We start from the raw sequence: 19461 nt of genomic DNA, 5'->3' as shown, positions 1-19461 counted from the left end.
ACTTGTGGAGTGGTTCAGCTCAGATCTCTACATTCTCCAACACGCTCAGGCTGATGGACTTATTAATCAAAGAGTTTATAACAAACTGATGGCAATGCAGCCAGAAGCTGCTTGCATTGAACTTATTGATAGAATGCTTGATGGAGGAGAGGGAACTTCAGCTCAGTTCCTGAAACTTCTACAAAAAACGGAGATTCTCGACACGTATCCGCATCTCAAGGAATGCTTCTTTAGTCCGGCCAGGTAAAAAAGAAAAAAAAAAGAGAGAGAAAAAAGAAAGGAAGAATGATTATTTGCACTAGCGCCATCACCACATGACGTGCCATACTAAAGCCATGCTACTCATATTCTGAGTAGCACCCGGGATTGAACCCACGACCTTGTGGTCCAAAGGTGAGAGCTCTAGCGACTGAGCTACAAGCTATATAAGCTATATTCTGTGGACTGTATATATCGTAATATGACAGGAAACGCACAACGCCTGTACTTTTCGTAGCCTGTTGTGTTTTCTGACGACACGTGTGGAGACGGTAACTTAATGACAAGCAGAAGTAAACATGCCTCATACTGTACTTTTTATGTACATTATATCTTTGATGTTGATATTTCTGCTCAATAGACTGAGGAACAGTCATGTGACCAGTTGTATGTTTGATCATGTAAATATCACAGTGATGTCATACATTCATGTATTGATCATGTAAATATCACAGTGATGTCATACATTCATGTATTGATCATGTACATATCATACATTCATGTATTGATCATGTAAATATCATACATTCATGTATTGATCATGTACATATCATACATTCATGTATTGATCATGTATTGATCATGTAAATATCATACATTCATGTATTGATCATGTAAATATCATTCATTCATATACTGATCATGTACATATCATACATTCATGTATTGATCATGTATTGATCATGTACATATGGACGGGGAAGACCTTTACTTTGTGGATGTGTAAAAAGGTAAGAATCAACAGTCGTGTTGTTGGTGCCTGATGTGGAACGCCATCTCAGAGCTGTACGGTGGAGGGAAAGCTTCTGATTGGAGCTCATTTGATGTGTGATATTTCACACATCACACTGGGAACACTTTATGTTTGACCTGTTGTATGTGTGATCATGTCATTATCACAGTAACAGCCTTGTTGAATCTGATAGAACATGGGTGAGAGAATTAAAGCCTAAAAGCTCCTTTGTACCTCCGACTTTTAATCATTCTGCGTCCACTTTTTGCAGACTTGTTGAACAAGATGTATGTGCTGGGTTACAGTCAAACAAACATAATAATAGTCGTTCTAATATATCTGTTCAAGAGAGGCAAGCTTTAACTAATATGCCTAACATAACGGTAACAGCCAGGAATTAATCACAGCTAACGATACGGCTCACCTAAACAACATCAACTGGGGAGGAATTGGAAGTAATGTGTCACTGCGAGAACATCTGCAGGAACACAAAAGGCAAAAATACATCAAGCCAGGACCAAGCGTGGAGAAGAGGGGTCACAAGTGCAGCGCACAGCTTGGTTGGTGAGTTGGTCAGACGAAGAATAACCCCACAGTACTGGAGAACTCTACACACCTGTGTCACCTCAAGACCTCAGGAGGGACCCACCCAATACCTCCCCAGAGAAGCCTCTTGTTGGGAAAAAATCACACCCGTGTGAACTGAGCGGTGGTTTCCCCCCCCCCTTCCCCCCTGTGTGTGTGTGTGTGCGTGTGTGTGTGTGTGTGCCTGGTCTGGCCTGGCCTGAACAACAGCGCCCCTCCCTTAACATGTGTGGTCATAAAAGGTACTGCAGGCCTGCAGGCTACATACAGACACACACACACGCACACACGCACACATACACGCATACACACACGGCCACGTATAGGAGACGGTGTAACCACCGCTCAAAAACAAATAGAGCAGGAGAGGGGAGTTTAGCCTTGGCCAGGAGGAGGAGATGGGCAGTGATTTGGCCACCACTGCCGAACCTGCCATCAGGAGGGTGTAGCGGTTCAAGGGTCGAAAAACACCTGATGATCGATGGTTACCGCCTGAAGACATCAAATGTTCCTGGCCAAGGCTACATTCACCAAACATGAATGGAGGAGAAGCATCGTTAGATGTAATTATGATCACCGATAAAGGGGGCGCTATTGTGTTGTTAAATAAAACCTCTTATAGAGATGAAATTCTGAGACAGTTGAGTAACAATGTGAGTTCTGATCCTACTATTGAATTCTCTCAAGAAATGCAGTCTTTCCTTATGAAGGCACTGGACTAGATGATAAAGTGATTTCTAAGAATGAATACGACTTCATGTTTCAAAAGCATCCGGTTTGACACATCTTTTACTCTCTTCCTAAAATACATAAAAGTCTTGTGGAGCCGATTCCAGGGCAGGAACTCAGTCTTTGACTGAACCGTTAATAAATACATAGATTTACACATAAAACATTTGGTATTTGAACTTCTGTCTTTTGTGAAAGACACCACTGACTTTTTACACAAGTTAGAGACAGGGAGATGTAAATCACTCAACGTCCTGTTTACCAACGGTTTATATATTATCCAGTCATTTAAAACAATGCTTTGTGAGCTTGTAGATCTGCTGTATTTGATGCAGAGATTCATAATTATAATTAACACACCAACCATGGACATCTTATGTTCATTATATATCATCAATAAATTACAGATTAGGTTTATTTCTCAGTATAATTTGTAACTGCTTGTTCGTAGTGTTGTGTATGTTTTATATTATTTTATTATGAGTCTAAACAAATACAGAATGTAGAACAATTGTTATTTTGATCAACATTTTGCCTGTTGTCTCTCCTATGACACCAACATCAATACAAAATATTCTTAGTTTTGGGTCTGAGAGGCTAAATGTCATCAAATGGTGATCCTTATTGATTGATTGATTGTAGAATTAATTAGAAGGTTGCATAGGAAAAAAGTACAGTACAAACCAGGGTTGCCAACACTCAATTTGGCAGGAGTCTCCTGAATGTTGACCTCATCTCCTCCTGCCATGCTCCTGAATCTTCATTTCTCCTGGATTGGGGGATTTCCGTGGCTTTGCGTGGCAACACGTGTCATTTCTCCTGGATTTGGTATCAAACTCCAAAAAATCACCACAACACATGAAATTATATCTAGGCCTACTATGTTTAAAGATTTCTGGAGGACCCCCAGACCCCCCCGCTTAAGGGTTGTGGGCAGTGCATGGAATCAAACAGATATATAGGCTATTCACTCACTGTAGTGAATATTAGTACAGATGGGTCTTACATTGCTTCATTTATCAAATCAAAATCTGTAAGCCTACGTCTATATGTTTTGTGTTTTAATTGATGAAATTATACCCATCATTTTCCAAAGCGAGTAGGCCTAAAGCAATCTGAGTTACATATTTTTAAAATGATAAACAAAAAACACAACCCCTCTTTTTGGCATCTCTCAATTTAATTAATTTTACTTGATTTATTTACATCAAGAAGGGCCTGTCAGCTCCCTTCTAAAGTGCAATGCTTTGTTTTCAAGAGTCAGCAGCATTACAAAGAACCCGAAAACCTACCACTTCCATACAGAATGGGATGAAGACTTTTTTTACCACCACTATTTCCATATTTTTCCTTATTATATGTAAGGCCAGTGCCACTATTCCAAAGCCACCTCAAGTAACATTTTTTGGATGGGTAGATCATGTTGAGCTCTTTAAAAGTAGCTCTCAAGTCAAAAATCACACCCGTGTGAACTGAGCGGTGGTTCCCCCCCCCCCCCTTCCCCCCTGTGTGTGTGTGTGTGTGTGTGTGTGTGTGTGTGTGTGTGTGTGTGTGTGTGTGTGTGTGTGTGTGTGTGTGTGCGTGTGTGTGTGTGTGTGTGCCTGGTCTGGCCTGGCCTGAACAACAGCGCCCCTCCCTTAACATGTGTGGTCAGAAAAGGTTACTGCAGGGCAGGCTACAGACAGACAGACAGACAGACACGCAGACAGACAGACAGACAGACAGACAGACAGACAGACAGACAGACCCACACACACGGCCACGTATAGGAGCGTTGTGACCACCGCTCAAAAAAGTGTGGGCACCTCTGCATAGAGTATATAAGGTTGAAACCCACTTCTATGAATACACATCCCAGTGATGTCAAGCTAAAGCCTGCCACCCAGTGTCCAATAATGATACTACAAACAGTCATAACATCATGCCAGGTGTCTGTTAACGTCTCAGTGCTCACATCCGGTCTAGAGCCCGCCTACTGTATCCGGTTATTCTCCACCATCACAAACACACCTTTTTACTGCTTCCACATCCGTTCTAGAGCGGATATGCAGAGCTCAACGCTCATTGGCTGTGGTGGAAAAAGTACTCAAAATGTTTTACTAAAATTAAAAGTATCAATACTGCAATGTAGAAATACTGTTACAATGAAAGTCTGAAATTCAAATTCATACGTAAGTAAAATTAAAGGCGCTATAGTCAACTTTTTCTTGAAAAATGGACGCTAAAATAAAATTTATGTAATAAAAAATATCTTTAAGATTTTTAAGCTTCATATATGTTTCTTTTCAAAAATGACCACAAAAAGCGTAAAATAACGATAAAATAATCATTTTGGCCATTGTCAGACTGACTTTGTTTATATCCCTCTTCTTCTATTCTTGATAATTCTGTACAAAGTCGGTCTGACAATGGCCAAACTTATTATTTTATCATTATGTTATGCTTTTTGTGGTCATTTATGAAAAGAAACACATATATGAAGCTTAATCTTTTTAATGAAATATTTTCGAAACATTATTTTTATTTTAGCGTCCGTTTTTCAAGAAAAAGTTGACTATAGCTCCTTTAAGTATTTGTATCAAACCAAATGTACCAAAATTAAAATAGCTAAATGTTTGAAAATAGCAGATCTACAAGCTCACAACACGTCGCATTGATAGTATATAATAGGTCTAAATTGGTTTATGTAGGTTTTATAATGTTATGGTTTAAACCTGCAAAGTAGCCTAAAGTTTTCAATTGATTGTAGTGGAGTAAAAGTAGGCCTACAATATTTGGATCTGAAATGTAGTGGAGTAGAAGTAAAAGTATTGGAAATGACTAAAACTCAACTAAAGTACAAATACCTCAAAAGTGTACTTATAAGTACAGTACTCAAGTAAATCTACTTCAGTTACTTTCTACACCGCTGCTCATTGGTCCTCCTGCGCCGCTCCGGATTGGTCCGCTTCCTTCGTCCTTGGTGTGACGTCACTGACGTGCACGCTCTGCGTTGCCATGTCTGCTTTTTATAAGCTGCTTGTAATTATTGATTGATTGATTGATTGATTGAAGAATTTATTAGAAGTTTGCAATAGAAAAAAGTACAGTTTCATGACAGTACAAATCACTGGTACAAGGTAACTAAAAGGAGATCCTAGAAAGCCGAGGCTTATTTCCACAGGAACCACACTTTAAGTATCTCATATAACATTGAAAGACAGACGGATAGAACATAGTACTTTATCTAGGATAATATCAGTTTCAAAAGCATAACATCAAAAACAAAAAAAGAGAAAAGGGGGGGGGGGGGGGGGGGGAGCATGGGGGCTTAGTCTATTTACAAGTCACGGGTAGCAGCTGTCTGAAGGTGACTTTTCATACCAATTTTGAATTTTGGTTATTTTATATTATTATTGGTTATAGAGCTGTACCTATGGAATAATTTTAGACTCATATTTATTGGTATCTGTGAACAATATTTGTACTTGTACAGGCAATTTGTATCAAACATGAGTCTAAAATGATTACATACTGTAATAGTTGCAACTCTATAATCTAGATGGGCTTTTCTCTAAAGTGTAGTTCTCAAAATAAACACACACACACACACACACACACACACACACACACACACACCCACACCCACACCCACACCCACACACACCCACACCCACACACACACACACACACACACACCCACACCCACCCACACACCCACCCACACACACACACACACACACACACACACGCACACACGCCCACACGCCCACACGCCCACACGCCCACACGCCCACACACACACACACACACACACACACACACACACACACACACACACACACACATACATACATTGTTAGGCTATATGTATTTTAAACAAGCCATAGTGCTTTCTTTGGTTAAATCATATTAGTAAACCGTATCTTAACTGTACTGTCCTGGGCTTTTACTACAAGAACTTATAATAAAGTATTTAATCAATATGCCTCAGTAAATGGGATATCTTATGATTAACATTATAATGGAATTTGTCACGAACACATCTGTCCGTGTAGGCGTGTACGTCATTGGTTGTCAGTGGATTCCATGGATTCTGTGCATTCCTTTTAAAGGAGTAGTTCACCCCCAAAATGTCTTTTTCCTATTGATTACTCATGCCATGGAGACGTGAATCTGTTGCATTGGGTCCCCATCCGGAATCAATGGGAGTAAATTTACTATTATCACATTTTGGTCTTAGGAATGCGACAAATACAAATCAGTATTATTGAACTCTCCATGGCGTGAGTAATAAATAGGAAAAAAAGTCATTTTCGGGGGGAACTATACTCCTTTAAAGGGCCTAAATTGAACCATAGAAGTATGTAACTCTGTGTGTACAAATGGAACCAAATGTACCCGTTAGGGCAGTGTTTCTCAGCCAGTGGGCCGCGGACCTTTGGTGTGCCTTTTGAGATGCTTTGTTGTCCCCTTTGAAATTTGACAGTGAAGTCACAATTTAAGGACTTTTAAAATTAAAACCTTTTTAATACCTCAAGAAAGAATAGAAAATAGACCATTACTGCATCAAAAGTAATCAACAAACTATATAAAACTGGTCAAACATTGGCCAAATTGTAAAATAATATAAGAAAGATGGAAACATTTTTAAAATAGCCACACACAGCGTATATCTAGCTGTGCCCTGGGATCTTTTGGCTGTGAAAAGTTTGTCCTGGCAGATAAAAGGTTTGGAAACACTGTGTTAGGTTCATTTGGTTCCATTTGTACACTGTCTGTCAGAGGAGTTAAGGGAAGACGTTGAAATGTGAAAGTTTGAGAAACACTAGGGCAGTGGTTTTCAGGCGGCAACGCCCCAAATAATCATATTTTAACTGGGGAGTAGATCTACATGCTCACATCGCGAGGCGTTGTAGCATGTTATGTAGATCTGCTATTTTCACATTTTCTGCCTCTAATATTTGGCCAATTTGGCAGAGGTTTAATTTGTCATTTCAGACTCAAAGGTATTAAAAAGTCCTTAAATCATCACTTTAGAAATGTGCAGATACCCTCTATACACTTAAACTTTATGTTGGTTTGTTTACTGTTGAGAGAGAAAACAATGTTGCACATTAAGTTAATCATCTGGGGGGTCCCGGCCCACAGGTTAAGAAGGGAACATGTTGTTGGTGATCCCTGTTCTCAGCCAAACCTGGCAACACTGCTGAGTGTCACCTTGTGGTTCTCTGCTGCTCTCTGTGAGAGAGAGACATAGAGAGAGAGAGAGAGAGAGAGAGAGAGAGAGAGAGTCTCCTCCAGCTGCTCTGACCCCAGTGATAGAGAGACCTAGAGGAGACAGAGAGAGAGAGAGAGAGAGACCCTCCAGCCAGGCTCAGCTCATCTCCTCGCCCAGATCAGTGTCATCATGTCGGACACCAAAGCCAAGACCTCCCCGAAGGCCATCAAGTTCCTGTTCGGAGGACTGGCAGGGTAAGCATGCTAACCATGCTAATGATGCTAATAACACTGTGTTCTAATGGGGAGGACTGGCAGGGTACGCATGCTAACCATGCTAACCATGCTAATAACACTGTGTTCTATGGAGAAATGGCTAGTGGCTAGTGCTAACGATGCTAATGCTGCTAACACAGCCTTCATAAGGCATTCCCCACCATGCTAATGCTGCTAATGCTCTGCTACTCTACCATAATAACTGTGCTAAACAATGCTAACAACAACAGTGTCGTCCTGAATGCCAGCATGCTAATGCTGCTGCTGTCACTGCTGTAGCCTTCATTAGCATAGAGTTATGCTGTATGTTCATTACTGTGACTGTTAGCATCACAGGCTAATGGTCTGTCAAGTAACACACGCACGCATGCCACGCACGCACGCATGCACACACACACACACACACACACACACACACACACACACACACACACACACACACACACACAGTGGCAGGCAGCACTGTGCACATTCAGTGCACAATGTCATTCATTCAGTATTATAGGATTACTCTGTACTGTACTGTATGTGGGCTAATGTCACTGTTGTTTGGAATGAATGAATGAATGTCATTCAATAGATGATTGATTGATTGATTGATTGATTGAAGTTTGCATAGGAAAAGTACAGTTTCATGACAGTAAAGTTCATCAGTTTACAGCTTATTTACACAGGAAACCTTTATGTAGGATTACACTGTACTGTACTGTATGTGGGCTAATGTCACTGTTTATAATGAATGAATGAATGTCATTCAATAGATGATTGATTGGAGACTTTATTAGACTTTATTAGAAGTAGTGCATAGGAAAAGGTACAGTTTCATGACAGTACAGTTCACTGTTACAAGGTCAACTCAAAGGAGATCCTAGTACATTTACACATGAACCACTTTATGCAGGCATTGACACTAAGACTTGCCCACCTGCCCCCAGCAGGTAAATAAAACCTTCGGGCAGGTGGAGTTTGCTTGCAGTTTGCCTGACAGGGCAAGTGCTCATTTGAGAGGGAACGCTATGGGGCTTTTAACTCATTGACTGCCAAGGCACGAGTTTCACGAGTTATTACAGTACTCCCAGGCTGCCACAGCCCGAGTTTCCCGAGTTGGAAGCCATTTTGAAAAAAAAAAAAAATTTTTTTTTTTTTTTTTTTTCAATTTTTTTTTTTTATAAAAAAAATTCTAAAAATGCCTCAAATGTATTAGGCATGATCGCAATTGCGAAATTGCATGTTTAGCCCCATAACAAACACATCTTTCAAAATGTCAAAAATGGCTGTTTTGTCTGACTTTGAAGGCTTGTATCTCATGAATGCCTGAACGGATTTCCAAGCGGATTTTTTTGTTTGAAAGCTGTTAAAAAGTACTACACATATGGTGCATGATCTAGGCATGGGCGTGCACGATCCGTGCACTAAAAATTGATCCGTGCACTAGAAATTTGGAAGGTGGCAGTGTTTGTTTTGTCTGACTTTGAAGGCTTCTATCTCATGAATGCCTGAACGGATTTCCAAGCGGATTTTTTTGTTTGAAAGCTGTTAAAAAGTACTACACATATGATGCATATATGGTGCATGGGCGTGCACGATCCGTGCACTAAAAATTGATCCGTGCACTAGAAATCTAGGATAGTGGCAGTCTGGTACTTGGGGGCCATCTTGAAATGGCATTCAATAAGCTGTGACATCATTTTGTAGTCAGACCTCCAAGGAAGCAGATTTATTATCAATATCTGTCCCTCGCTATTTCAACAGATCCCAGACAAAAAGTAACGACTAAAGTATAATTCTACCACTTTCCTTTCAACAACAAAGAAGAAAAATTAGAAAATAGTAAAACGATTCACGGGCGCTGGGGCCTTTTGGCCCCAAAAGTCCTCCTCTGCCTACAAAATGATGTCAGACTCAACAGCCCCAGAGTCTCTAGTCTAAACAGAACATGAGATATCTGTCTATTGTCTAAACACCTTACCGTGGCCAGCACACCGTGTCTTCTGGTCTGTGGAATGTAAAATAAGAGTGAACCATAGGTTACTTTCACACGCTTATAAGTGAACTCTTTAGGTGAAAACCCAGACATATTCAATCATTGCTATATGTAGGTTTTTGCTATTTGGATTTGGAGGTATTGAGGTATGACATTTTTTATCGCACATCCTCAGAAAGTAAAGAAATAAGTGTTAAATTGAGCGGTAATTCAAATCGTACCTTATCATTTTATGATGTACAATATACTTTTCGGGCAAGTGGGCATGACCTTTGGGCAAGTAGAACATGACCTGTACTTGCCCGACGGGCAAGTGCCTCTGAGACCTTAGTGTCAAGCCCTGTTATGTATCTCATATAACATTGAATAGAACACAGTACTTTATGTATCTCATATAACATTGAATAGAACACAGTACTTTATGTATCTCATATAACATTGAAAGACAAACAGATAGAACATAGTATGCAGGATATATTATCAATAACAATAGAAATAAGTCATGATGAAGAAAAAGTAAAAACAAATAAAATATATTTACAGTGGAGAAGGGGAGGTAAATATGGGCTTAGTCTATTACAATGAATGAATGTCATTCAATAGAAGATTGGATGAATTAACATTATTTTTTAATGCACAAACCAAGTGACATTAATGTCACTCTGTGCCACTTTATAAATGTAATTGCGACCGTAGGTCGCACTTACTACAGAAAGCTCCACCAGGTGTCCGTGCGTCCGTCAGTCAGTCCGTCACACGTCAGACGTCACACTTTTGCCCTGCTCATATCTCCGCAACCGTTGCCCCGATCCATGCCAGATTTTGCACACACACTCCTTACCTGCCAAACTACAACCTCCAAGGACCCCCGGAGTTCCAGGGACCCCCAGGTCCCTGGGGGACCCCCAGGTGTAAAAAAAATACCAAATGTGCAAAAATGACCAAATGACCACCCCCACGGGGCTGCTCACGGGGAATTCCCGGGGACCACCCACTCCTGCTACTCCAGAACGGATGCAAAAGTGGTGGCGCCCCCAGTGGAGGACCCCCTCCACTGCAGCTCACATAAAATGCCCTAACTCGGCCTAGGAGCGTCCGGGAGAGCCGGGGCCGGTACCTATTCGTCCGCCAAGGCAACGCGGAGACCCCACCCCTCATTTCTCACATGGCCCTCTTCTAGCGAGACCTACGGTCGCTTATCTCCCGATTAGGGAGTCTTACTGGTATAGTTAACATCAGTTTGTGGGCGGCATAGCTCAGGGGTAGAGAAACTGGTATTAGAGCATGAAGGGTATAAATCCCGAAGGGTTCCCAGTTCGAATCCGGGCTCCCCCTGAGTTAATGTCGAAGGGTCCTTGGGCAAGACTCTGAACCCCTAATTGCCTCCGGTGAGTAGGTTGGTGCCTTGCATGGCTTCCTCCGCCACCGGTGTATGAATGTGTGTGTGAATGGGTGAATGTAATGCACAATCTATGTAAAGCGCTTTGGATTAAAAGCGCTATATAAATGCACCATTTACCATTTACCATTTTTGTGTTTAAAGAGTGTCAGTAATTAATTAGTAATATGATTTATGTTGCTTTATGAGTGACAGTAATTATTTAGTAATATTTGTCCCAGCATAGCAGAGGGGCAGTCATTTCGGAAACCACAGCTTTAGACCAGCCCTGAAATTACTTTTTTTCCCTTTTTTTCTAAAATGTGATAAAGCCACAAAAGCATTTCATAAATATCAGGCTACATTTCACTTAAACGCCAGAGCTTAACTCTGCATGTAAATAAGACTTTTTTTAATTAATGTGAAGAGAAACCTCACATTTTGCAGGTTACATTTCATCTAAAAGGCTGAATTTCTCAGATCTAGTATTTCTGCATGGCATAACTCTATAAGCCATATCTACAAAACTGTTGGGTCAATCTTCACAACCAATATATCATTTTGTAGCTTTCAAATGAAATGAAAAAATGAAAATGAAAAAAATGTCAATGACTAGCCCTCAGCTGTGTTCGGACACAATGACTGTTGCTTTATGAGTGACAGGTCAATGTATTGACACTTTGTCGAAAACATACATGTTCATGTCAGGTGTTTATTGATTGGTCGGTTAATGAGTGACATCACATGAATCCAACATGGAAAACATTATGTGTAAACAAACTGACCAAACATACATTGATGCAACACTGATGATAGTGCTGTTAAACACTCTCTTTCAACTAAGGGGTCCCTGCTTCATCTCTCTCTCAACTAAGGGGTCCCTGCTTCATCTCTCTCTCTAAGGGGTCCCTGCTTCATCTCTCTCTCAACTAAGGGGTCCCTGCTTCATCTCTCTCTCTAAGGGGTCCCTGCTTCATCTCTCTCTCAACTAAGGGGTCCCTGCTTCATCTCTCTCTCAGCTAAGGGGTCCCTGCTTCATCTCTCTCTCAGCTAAGGGGTCCCTGCTTCATCTCTCTCTCAGCTGACCCCCCCCCCCCACACACACACACACACACATTAAGGACCCCCAGGCAGTCAGAGACATGAAGCAGGGACCCCCAGGCAGACAGAGACATGAAGCAGGGACCCCCAGGCAGACAGAGACATGAAGCAGGGACCCCCAGGCTGACAGATACATGAAGCAGGGACCCCCAGGCAGTCAGAGACATGAAGCAGGGACCCCCAGGCAGACAGAGACATGAAGCAGGGACCCCCAGGCTGACAGAGACATGAAGCAGGGACCCCCAGGCTGACAGAGACATGAAGCAGGGACCCCCAGGCTGACAGAGACATGAAGCAGGGACCCCCAGGCTGACAGAGACATGAAGCAGGGACCCCTCCTCACATTGAGTTATCAAAGACATCACTAATATTGATCTGTCTTTTAACCACAGCTGATAATGAAGCAATGGAAACATTATATAATAATAGTTATGTAACATTATGTAATGTTACATAATATAATATAATATAATATAATATAATAATAGTTATGTAACATTATGTAATGTTACACACCTGATGTCTAATAGTACACAATGACCCTGTCTGTCTGTCTGTCTGTCTGTCTGTCTGTCTGTCTGTCTGTCTGTCTGTCTGTCTGTCTGTCTGTCTGTCTGTCTGTCTGTCTGTCTGTCTAGGGCTGTCACGATATGACATTTTACATGACGATTAATTGTCACTCAAATAATTGCGATTAACGATTCAATTGTGTTTTTGTCGTTGACAATTACATTTCTGTTTGGCTTTTAGGCTTTGAAGTTGCACATGGCAGATATGACACAAAACGTAAATATACAAAGAAATAACTGACATATTTGACAACTTTACACTTAAAATAAGAACATTGATAGTGGAAATAGCCGATCTACAAGCTCATAACTCGTTGCGATGCGACGCGTTGTGAGCTTGTAGATCGGCTATTTCCACTATTTTTGACCTTTTATTTAAATATATGAACATTTTTCAACATGGAAACGATTGTGACGATTATGAAAAATAATCACGATTATGTCCAAAAATCATCACGAATAGACGATTATGTAATAATTGTGACAGCCCTACTGTCTGTCTGTCTGTCTGTCTGTCTGTCTGTCTGTCTGCAGTGTGTGTGTGAGTGTCCAGTAAAGGTCATGACCTCTGAGCCATGTTGGCAACCTTTAAAGACTCAGCTGGTTCCTGTGTGTGTGTGTGTGTGTGTGTGTGTGTGTGTGTGTGTGTGTGTGTGTGTGTGTGTGTGTGTGTGTGTGTGTGTGTGAGTGAGAGAGACAGTAACAGGTTCAGCTGGTTGAAAGTTTCACATGTTTAAAATGTCTGTCTGTCTGTCTTTCTTTCTTTCTTTCTTTCTTTCTTTCTTTCTTTCTCAGTGTATTTACTGTGTGTGTGAGTGAGATGTTGTAATGTTATAATCTACATGAGTGGTGCTGTGTGTTATGTGTATTATGTTTGTGTGTGTGTCTGTGTGTGTGTGTGTGTGTGTGTGTGTGTGTGTGTGTGTGTGTGTGTGTGTGTGTGCGCGTGTGTGTGTGTGTAGCATGTTGTGTTTGCTAACACACTGCCAGACCAGTTCACTAACAACACATTGAGTCTGGTAACGTTCAGTAATCCTGTGTGGACACAGATTCTGTCCTGAGGCTCAAATCCACACGTTGCGTCTCATTCTTCAGTTGGTTTAGGGCAGGGGTCGGCAACCCAAAATGTTGAAAGAGCCATATTGGACCAAAACAAAACAAATCTGTCTGGAGCCGCAAAAAATTATAAAAGCCTTATATATGGTCGTTGTCTTCATTTTGTATTTATCATTTACAAAATGAACTAAACTAGTGAAAACAGCCGATCTACAAGCACACAAGGCGTTGTGTGCTTGTAGATCTGCTCTTTTCACTACTTTTGTGAGTCAGTGTTGTATGATGAAGCAGGGCTTTGCTTTGCGAAAAAAAGAAAAAAAAAACATAAAAATTACATTTTCCCCCCCATCTTTTTCCATTTTCATTTTTGAAAAATCTCCAGGGAGCCACTAGGGTGGCACTAAAGAGCCGCATGCGTCTCTAGAGCCGCGGTTTACTAACCCCCGGTTTAGGTAAACTGTACACTGAAACTCCTGTCGGCTTGAGAGAGGAGAGGACTTACTGTGTGTGCCTCAAACATTACCCATAAGTTATTAGAATGCCTTATTCTTCAAGTGAAATCAATTAGAATATTAAAGCTGCAAGCAGCGATGACCGGGCCCTCGGAGCTCTACCCACGTCACAAGGGGCAGCAGTTACACTATTACACTTATTGCCCTTTTACACTTATTGCCCTATTACACTTATTACACTTATTGCACTATTACACTATTACACTTATTGTGCTATTACACTATTGCACTTATTACACTATCACACATATTACACTATTACACTATTACACTTATTACGCTATTACACTTATTGCGCTATTACACTATTACACTTATTGCGCCATACACTATTACACTTATTGCACTATTACACTATTACACTAATACACATATTACACTATTACACTTATTGTGCTGTTACACTATTACACTTATTACACTATTACACTTATTGTGCTGTTACACTATTACACTTATTACACTATTACACTTATTGAGCTATTACACTATTACACTTATTGCGCTATTACACTATTACACTTATTACACTATTACACTATTACACTTATTACACTATTACACTTATTGCGCTATTACACTATTACACTATTACACTATTACACTATTACACTAGTACACTATTACACATATTACACTTATTACACTATTACACTTATTGAGATATTACACTATTACACTTATTGCGCTATTACACTATTACACTTATTACACTATTACACTATTACACTATTACACTTATTACACTATTACACTTTTGCGCTATTACACTATTACAGTTATTACACCTAGACACAGTTACACTATTGTACTTAGTACAAACCATTGAAAAGATAGCAAATAGGAACAATCAAGTTTCGGCCAATCAGAAGAGGGGGCGGGGCTTAGTTAAACCAATTAAGGTGAAGGACACTTAGTCAAGTCATATGATACCAGCCATAACTCTGTACGATAAACGGTTGATGAGTAACAGCCAAAAAAAGGAACAATCAAGTATGGACCAATCAGAAGAGGGGGCACTTCCTGTTTGGCGAAGGAAGTTTGACGCTTCGCCACGGGCACGCCGTTTTACGAAAACTCACGATTCGCACAACTTTTCATCGTTAAGGTGTCTTGACTATGCCGAGCGAACTTGAAGTTGATCCGATTAACCCCCTAGGAGGAGTTCGTTAAAGTGCGACCCGTGAAAACGGCCAAAAATACGCCAAAACGCCACTAATTAGTCAAAATGGCTGACTTCCTGTTTGGTTTTGGACGTGGCGCCAAGAGACTTTTTTGTGAGTCCGGACATGATACAGGGGTGTACCGATTTTCGTACGTGTAGGTGAAACCGTATGGTGGGGCTTGAGGCACAAAGTTTTGTAGGGGGCGCTATTGAGCCATTAGGCCACGCCCCCTTTTAATTTTTTTTAAATACGAAATTTTTCGCCAATTGTGATGTGTGTGCAAAGTTGCGCAACTTTTGGAGTACGTCTTGCGGCTCAAAAACGCGATTTATTCGGGGGAATAAGAATAATAAGAATTAAAGCTGCAAGCAGCGATGACCGGGCCCTCGCAGCTCTACCCACGTCACAAGGCCAGCAGCCAATCAGAAACCAAACAGGAAGTCAGCCATTTCGACTAATTAGTGGCGTTTTGGCACATTTTTGGCCGTTATCACTAGGGCTGACCCAAAAAATTTGAATATTCGAAGCTTCGTTCGAAGGCACGGTATTCGAATTTGAAAAATAAATTCGAATAATCGGCCGCGGCCGTTTGTCCTTTGGGGGGGCCGCGTGCCTTAGCTTGCATGCGCCTCGCTCCACTCTAGCATGATAGCGTCACCCCCTTCTCACACACGTGTTAAAGAAAAAAAAGAAAAGACAGCGCGCTGTCACATATACACCGACATCCGTTTGGCACCGAAATGTGTAACACCAATGTCTGAGTAACATCATCACCCAATGCAACTATGCGATGCAGTCACACATTTCGTTACCAAACCATTGTCGGTGTAACATCCATGCACACTTCCACACGCTGACAGACACACAACTCAACGCATGGAAACAAACAGCGACAATTGGATTTTACAAATCGGACCCCGTCAGCGTCGATCCCGTTTTAAAGAGGACAAAAGAGCTTAAAAACAACTTGCTATAGGGTTACATTGTCGTGGTGTTGATGATTACAAGTTTATATCGGATCTGCAAGCTCACTAGTCGCGCCCGCATAGAGAACTACGTTGTCTGAGCCTGACCGTCAGCTTTCGGCTGATGAGTGGAACGCTAAATCAGACACACTGCAGTGCAATTATTTACTATAAAATATACTATTACATTTGCGTGTACAGTACACCTTGGGACTTGGGAGTTAATCTGTTTGTTATATAGGGCTCTTGAGTCGCGCTGCTGCTGTTTGCTGTTGCAGCCACGGTGTGTTACATTACAGACGTGATGTGATTATGTCAATCCTACTGTAGTGCAAAAACACTTTTCTTTAATATAGAAAACATTCGTATCTTCTTCTTCCTCGTTGTATTGTCGTACTATTTAATGAAAATAAGGAACTTTATTACGAGGAAAAAACTGGTGTGTTTTCCCTTTTAAAATTGTGTAAATCGCACATTTTTAAACACATTTCCTTAACGGTTATCACTTATGTAACCGATAAACTTTTGCTTCCCCCCCCCCCCGTCGCCGTCATCGAAGCTTCGAAGTTCGAAAGAAAGCTTCGAAGGAGCTTCGATTATGAAAAAAGTATTCGAAGGTCAGCCCTAGTTATCACGGGTCGCACTCTAACGATAGTTTAAAGTTTTTCTCAAAAAAAAATTCTTGAGAAAAAAAAAATTGAGAAAAAAAAATTTTGAGAAAAAAGAAATTTGAGAAAAAAAAAATTGAGAAAAAAAAAATTGAGAAAAAAAAATTTGAGATAAAAGAATTTGAGAAAAAAAAATTTTTGAGAAAAAAAAAATTGAGAAAAAAAATTGAGAAAAAAAAAGTTTGAGAAAAAAAATGAAGAAAAAAAAATTTGAGAAAAAAAAATTTTGAGAAAAAAAAAATTGAGAAAAAAAAAATTTTTGAGAAAAAAAAAATTGAGAAAAAAAAATGTTGAGAAAAAAAATTATGACACCAGCCGCGAGTCTGTACGACAAATGGTTCATGAGTTATAGAGGCACTTCCTGTTTGGTGAAGGGCACTTCCTGTTTGGCGAAGGAAGTGTCAATTAAGGTTAAGGACTCTTTATCAAGTCATATGATACCAGCCACAACTCTGTACGATAAACGGTTGATGAGTAACAGCCAAAAAAGGAACAATCAAGTTTCGGCCAATCAGAAGAGGGGGCGGGGCTTAGTTAAACCAATTAAGGTGAAGGACACTTAGTCAAGTCATATGATACCAGCCACAACTCTGTACGATAAACGGTTGATGAGTAACAGCCAAAAAAAGGAACAATCAAGTATGGACCAATCAGAAGAGGGGGCACTTCCTGTTTGGTGAAGGAAGTTTGACCCTTCGCCACGGGCACGCCGTTTTACGAAAACTCACCATTTGCACAACTTTTCATCGTTAAGGTGTCTTGAGTATGCCGAGCGAACTTGAAGTTGATCCGATTAACCCCCTAGGAGGAGTTCGTTAAAGTGCGACATGTGAAAACGGCCAAAAATACACCAAAACGCCACTAATTAGTCAAAATGGCTGACTTCCTGTTTGGTTTCGGACATGGCGCCAAGAGACTTTTCTGTGAGTCCGGACATGATACAGATGTGTACCGATTTTCGTACTTGTGGGTGAAACCGTATAGTGGGGCTGTTGCGTTGAAATTTTGTAGGGGGCGCTGTTGCACCATTAGGCCACGCCCCCTTTAAAAAAAATTTAAATACGAAAATTTTCGCCACTTGTGTTGTGTGTGCAAAGTTGCGCAACTTTTGGAGTACGTCTTGCGGCTCAAAAACGCGATTTATTCGGGGGAATAATAATAAGAAGAAGAAGATTAAAGCTGCAAGCAGCGATGACCGGGCCCTCGCAGCTCTACCCACGTCACAAGGAGAAAAAAAATGTGAGAAAAAAAAATTTTCGAGAAAAAAAAAATTTTGAGAAAAAAAAATTTTTGAGAAAAAAAAAATTTGAGAAAAGAAAAATTTGAGAAAAAAAAAATTTGACAAAAAAGTTTTTTTGAGAAAAAAAACATTGTGAGAAAAAAAAGTTTTTTTGAGAAAAAAAAAAATTGAGAAAAAAAAAATTATGACACCAGCCGCGAGTCTGTACGACAAACGGTTCATGAGTTATAGAGGCACTTCCTGTTTGGCGGTTTCAAGTTTCGGCCAATCAGAAGAGGGGGCGGGGCTTAGTTAAACCAATTAAGGTGAAGGACACTTAGTCAAGTCATATGATACCAGCCACAACTCTGTACGATAAACGGTTGATGAGTAACAGCCAAAAAAAGGAACAATCAAGTATGGACCAATCAGAAGAGGGGGCACTTCCTGTTTGGCGAAGGAAGTTTGAAGCTTCGCCACGGGCACGCCGTTTTATGAAAACTCACGATTCGCACAACTTGTCATCGTTAAGGTGTCTTGAGTATGCAGAGCGAACTTGAAGTTGATCCGATTAACCCCCTAGGAGGAGTTCGTTAAAGTGCGACCCGTGAAAACGGCCAAAAATGCGCCAAAACGCCACTAATTAGTCAAAATGGCTTACTTCCTGTTTGGTTTCGGAAGTGGCGCCAAGAGACTTTTTTGTGAGTCCGGACATGATACAGGTGTGTACCGATTTTCGTACGTGTAGGTGAAACCGTATAGTGGGGCTTGAGGCACGAAGTTTTGTAGGGGGCGCTATTGAGCCATTAGGCCACGCCCCCTTTTGATTTTTTTAAAATACGAAATTTTTCGCCACTTGTGATGTCTGTGCAAAGTTGCGCAACTTTTGGAGTACGTTTTGCGGCTCAAAAACACGATTCATTCGGCGGAAGAAGAATAATAATCTTTGCAAATACAATAGGGTCCTCACACACTGTGTGTGCTCGGGCCCTAAATAATCTTTACGATTACAATAGGGTCCTCACACACTGTGTGTGCTCGGGCCCTAATTATAAAATGTTAA

The 19461-nt window shown here is 40.7% G+C and overlaps 1 protein-coding gene across 1 annotated transcript in view; it reads left to right on the top strand.

Moving 5' to 3' along the window:
* Positions 1–7575: 7575 nt before the first annotated feature.
* Positions 7576–19461, top strand: part of slc25a11 (solute carrier family 25 member 11) — a 38259-nt gene continuing 26373 nt past the window's right edge. The window contains exon 1 of the mRNA XM_080741746.1: positions 7576–7759. Within this exon, the coding sequence (XP_080597872.1) occupies positions 7695–7759 (65 nt within the window). The 5' untranslated portion in view covers positions 7576–7694. The remainder of the gene's footprint in view (positions 7760–19461) is intronic.

The sequence above is a fragment of the Nannobrachium achirus genome (assembly GCF_963921795.1).
Source record: "Nannobrachium achirus genome assembly, chromosome: 14".
NCBI classification, from domain to species: domain Eukaryota; kingdom Metazoa; phylum Chordata; class Actinopteri; order Myctophiformes; family Myctophidae; genus Nannobrachium; species Nannobrachium achirus.
The sequence above is the reverse complement of the archived record's forward strand: the minus strand, read 5'-3'. Positions and strand labels throughout refer to the sequence as shown.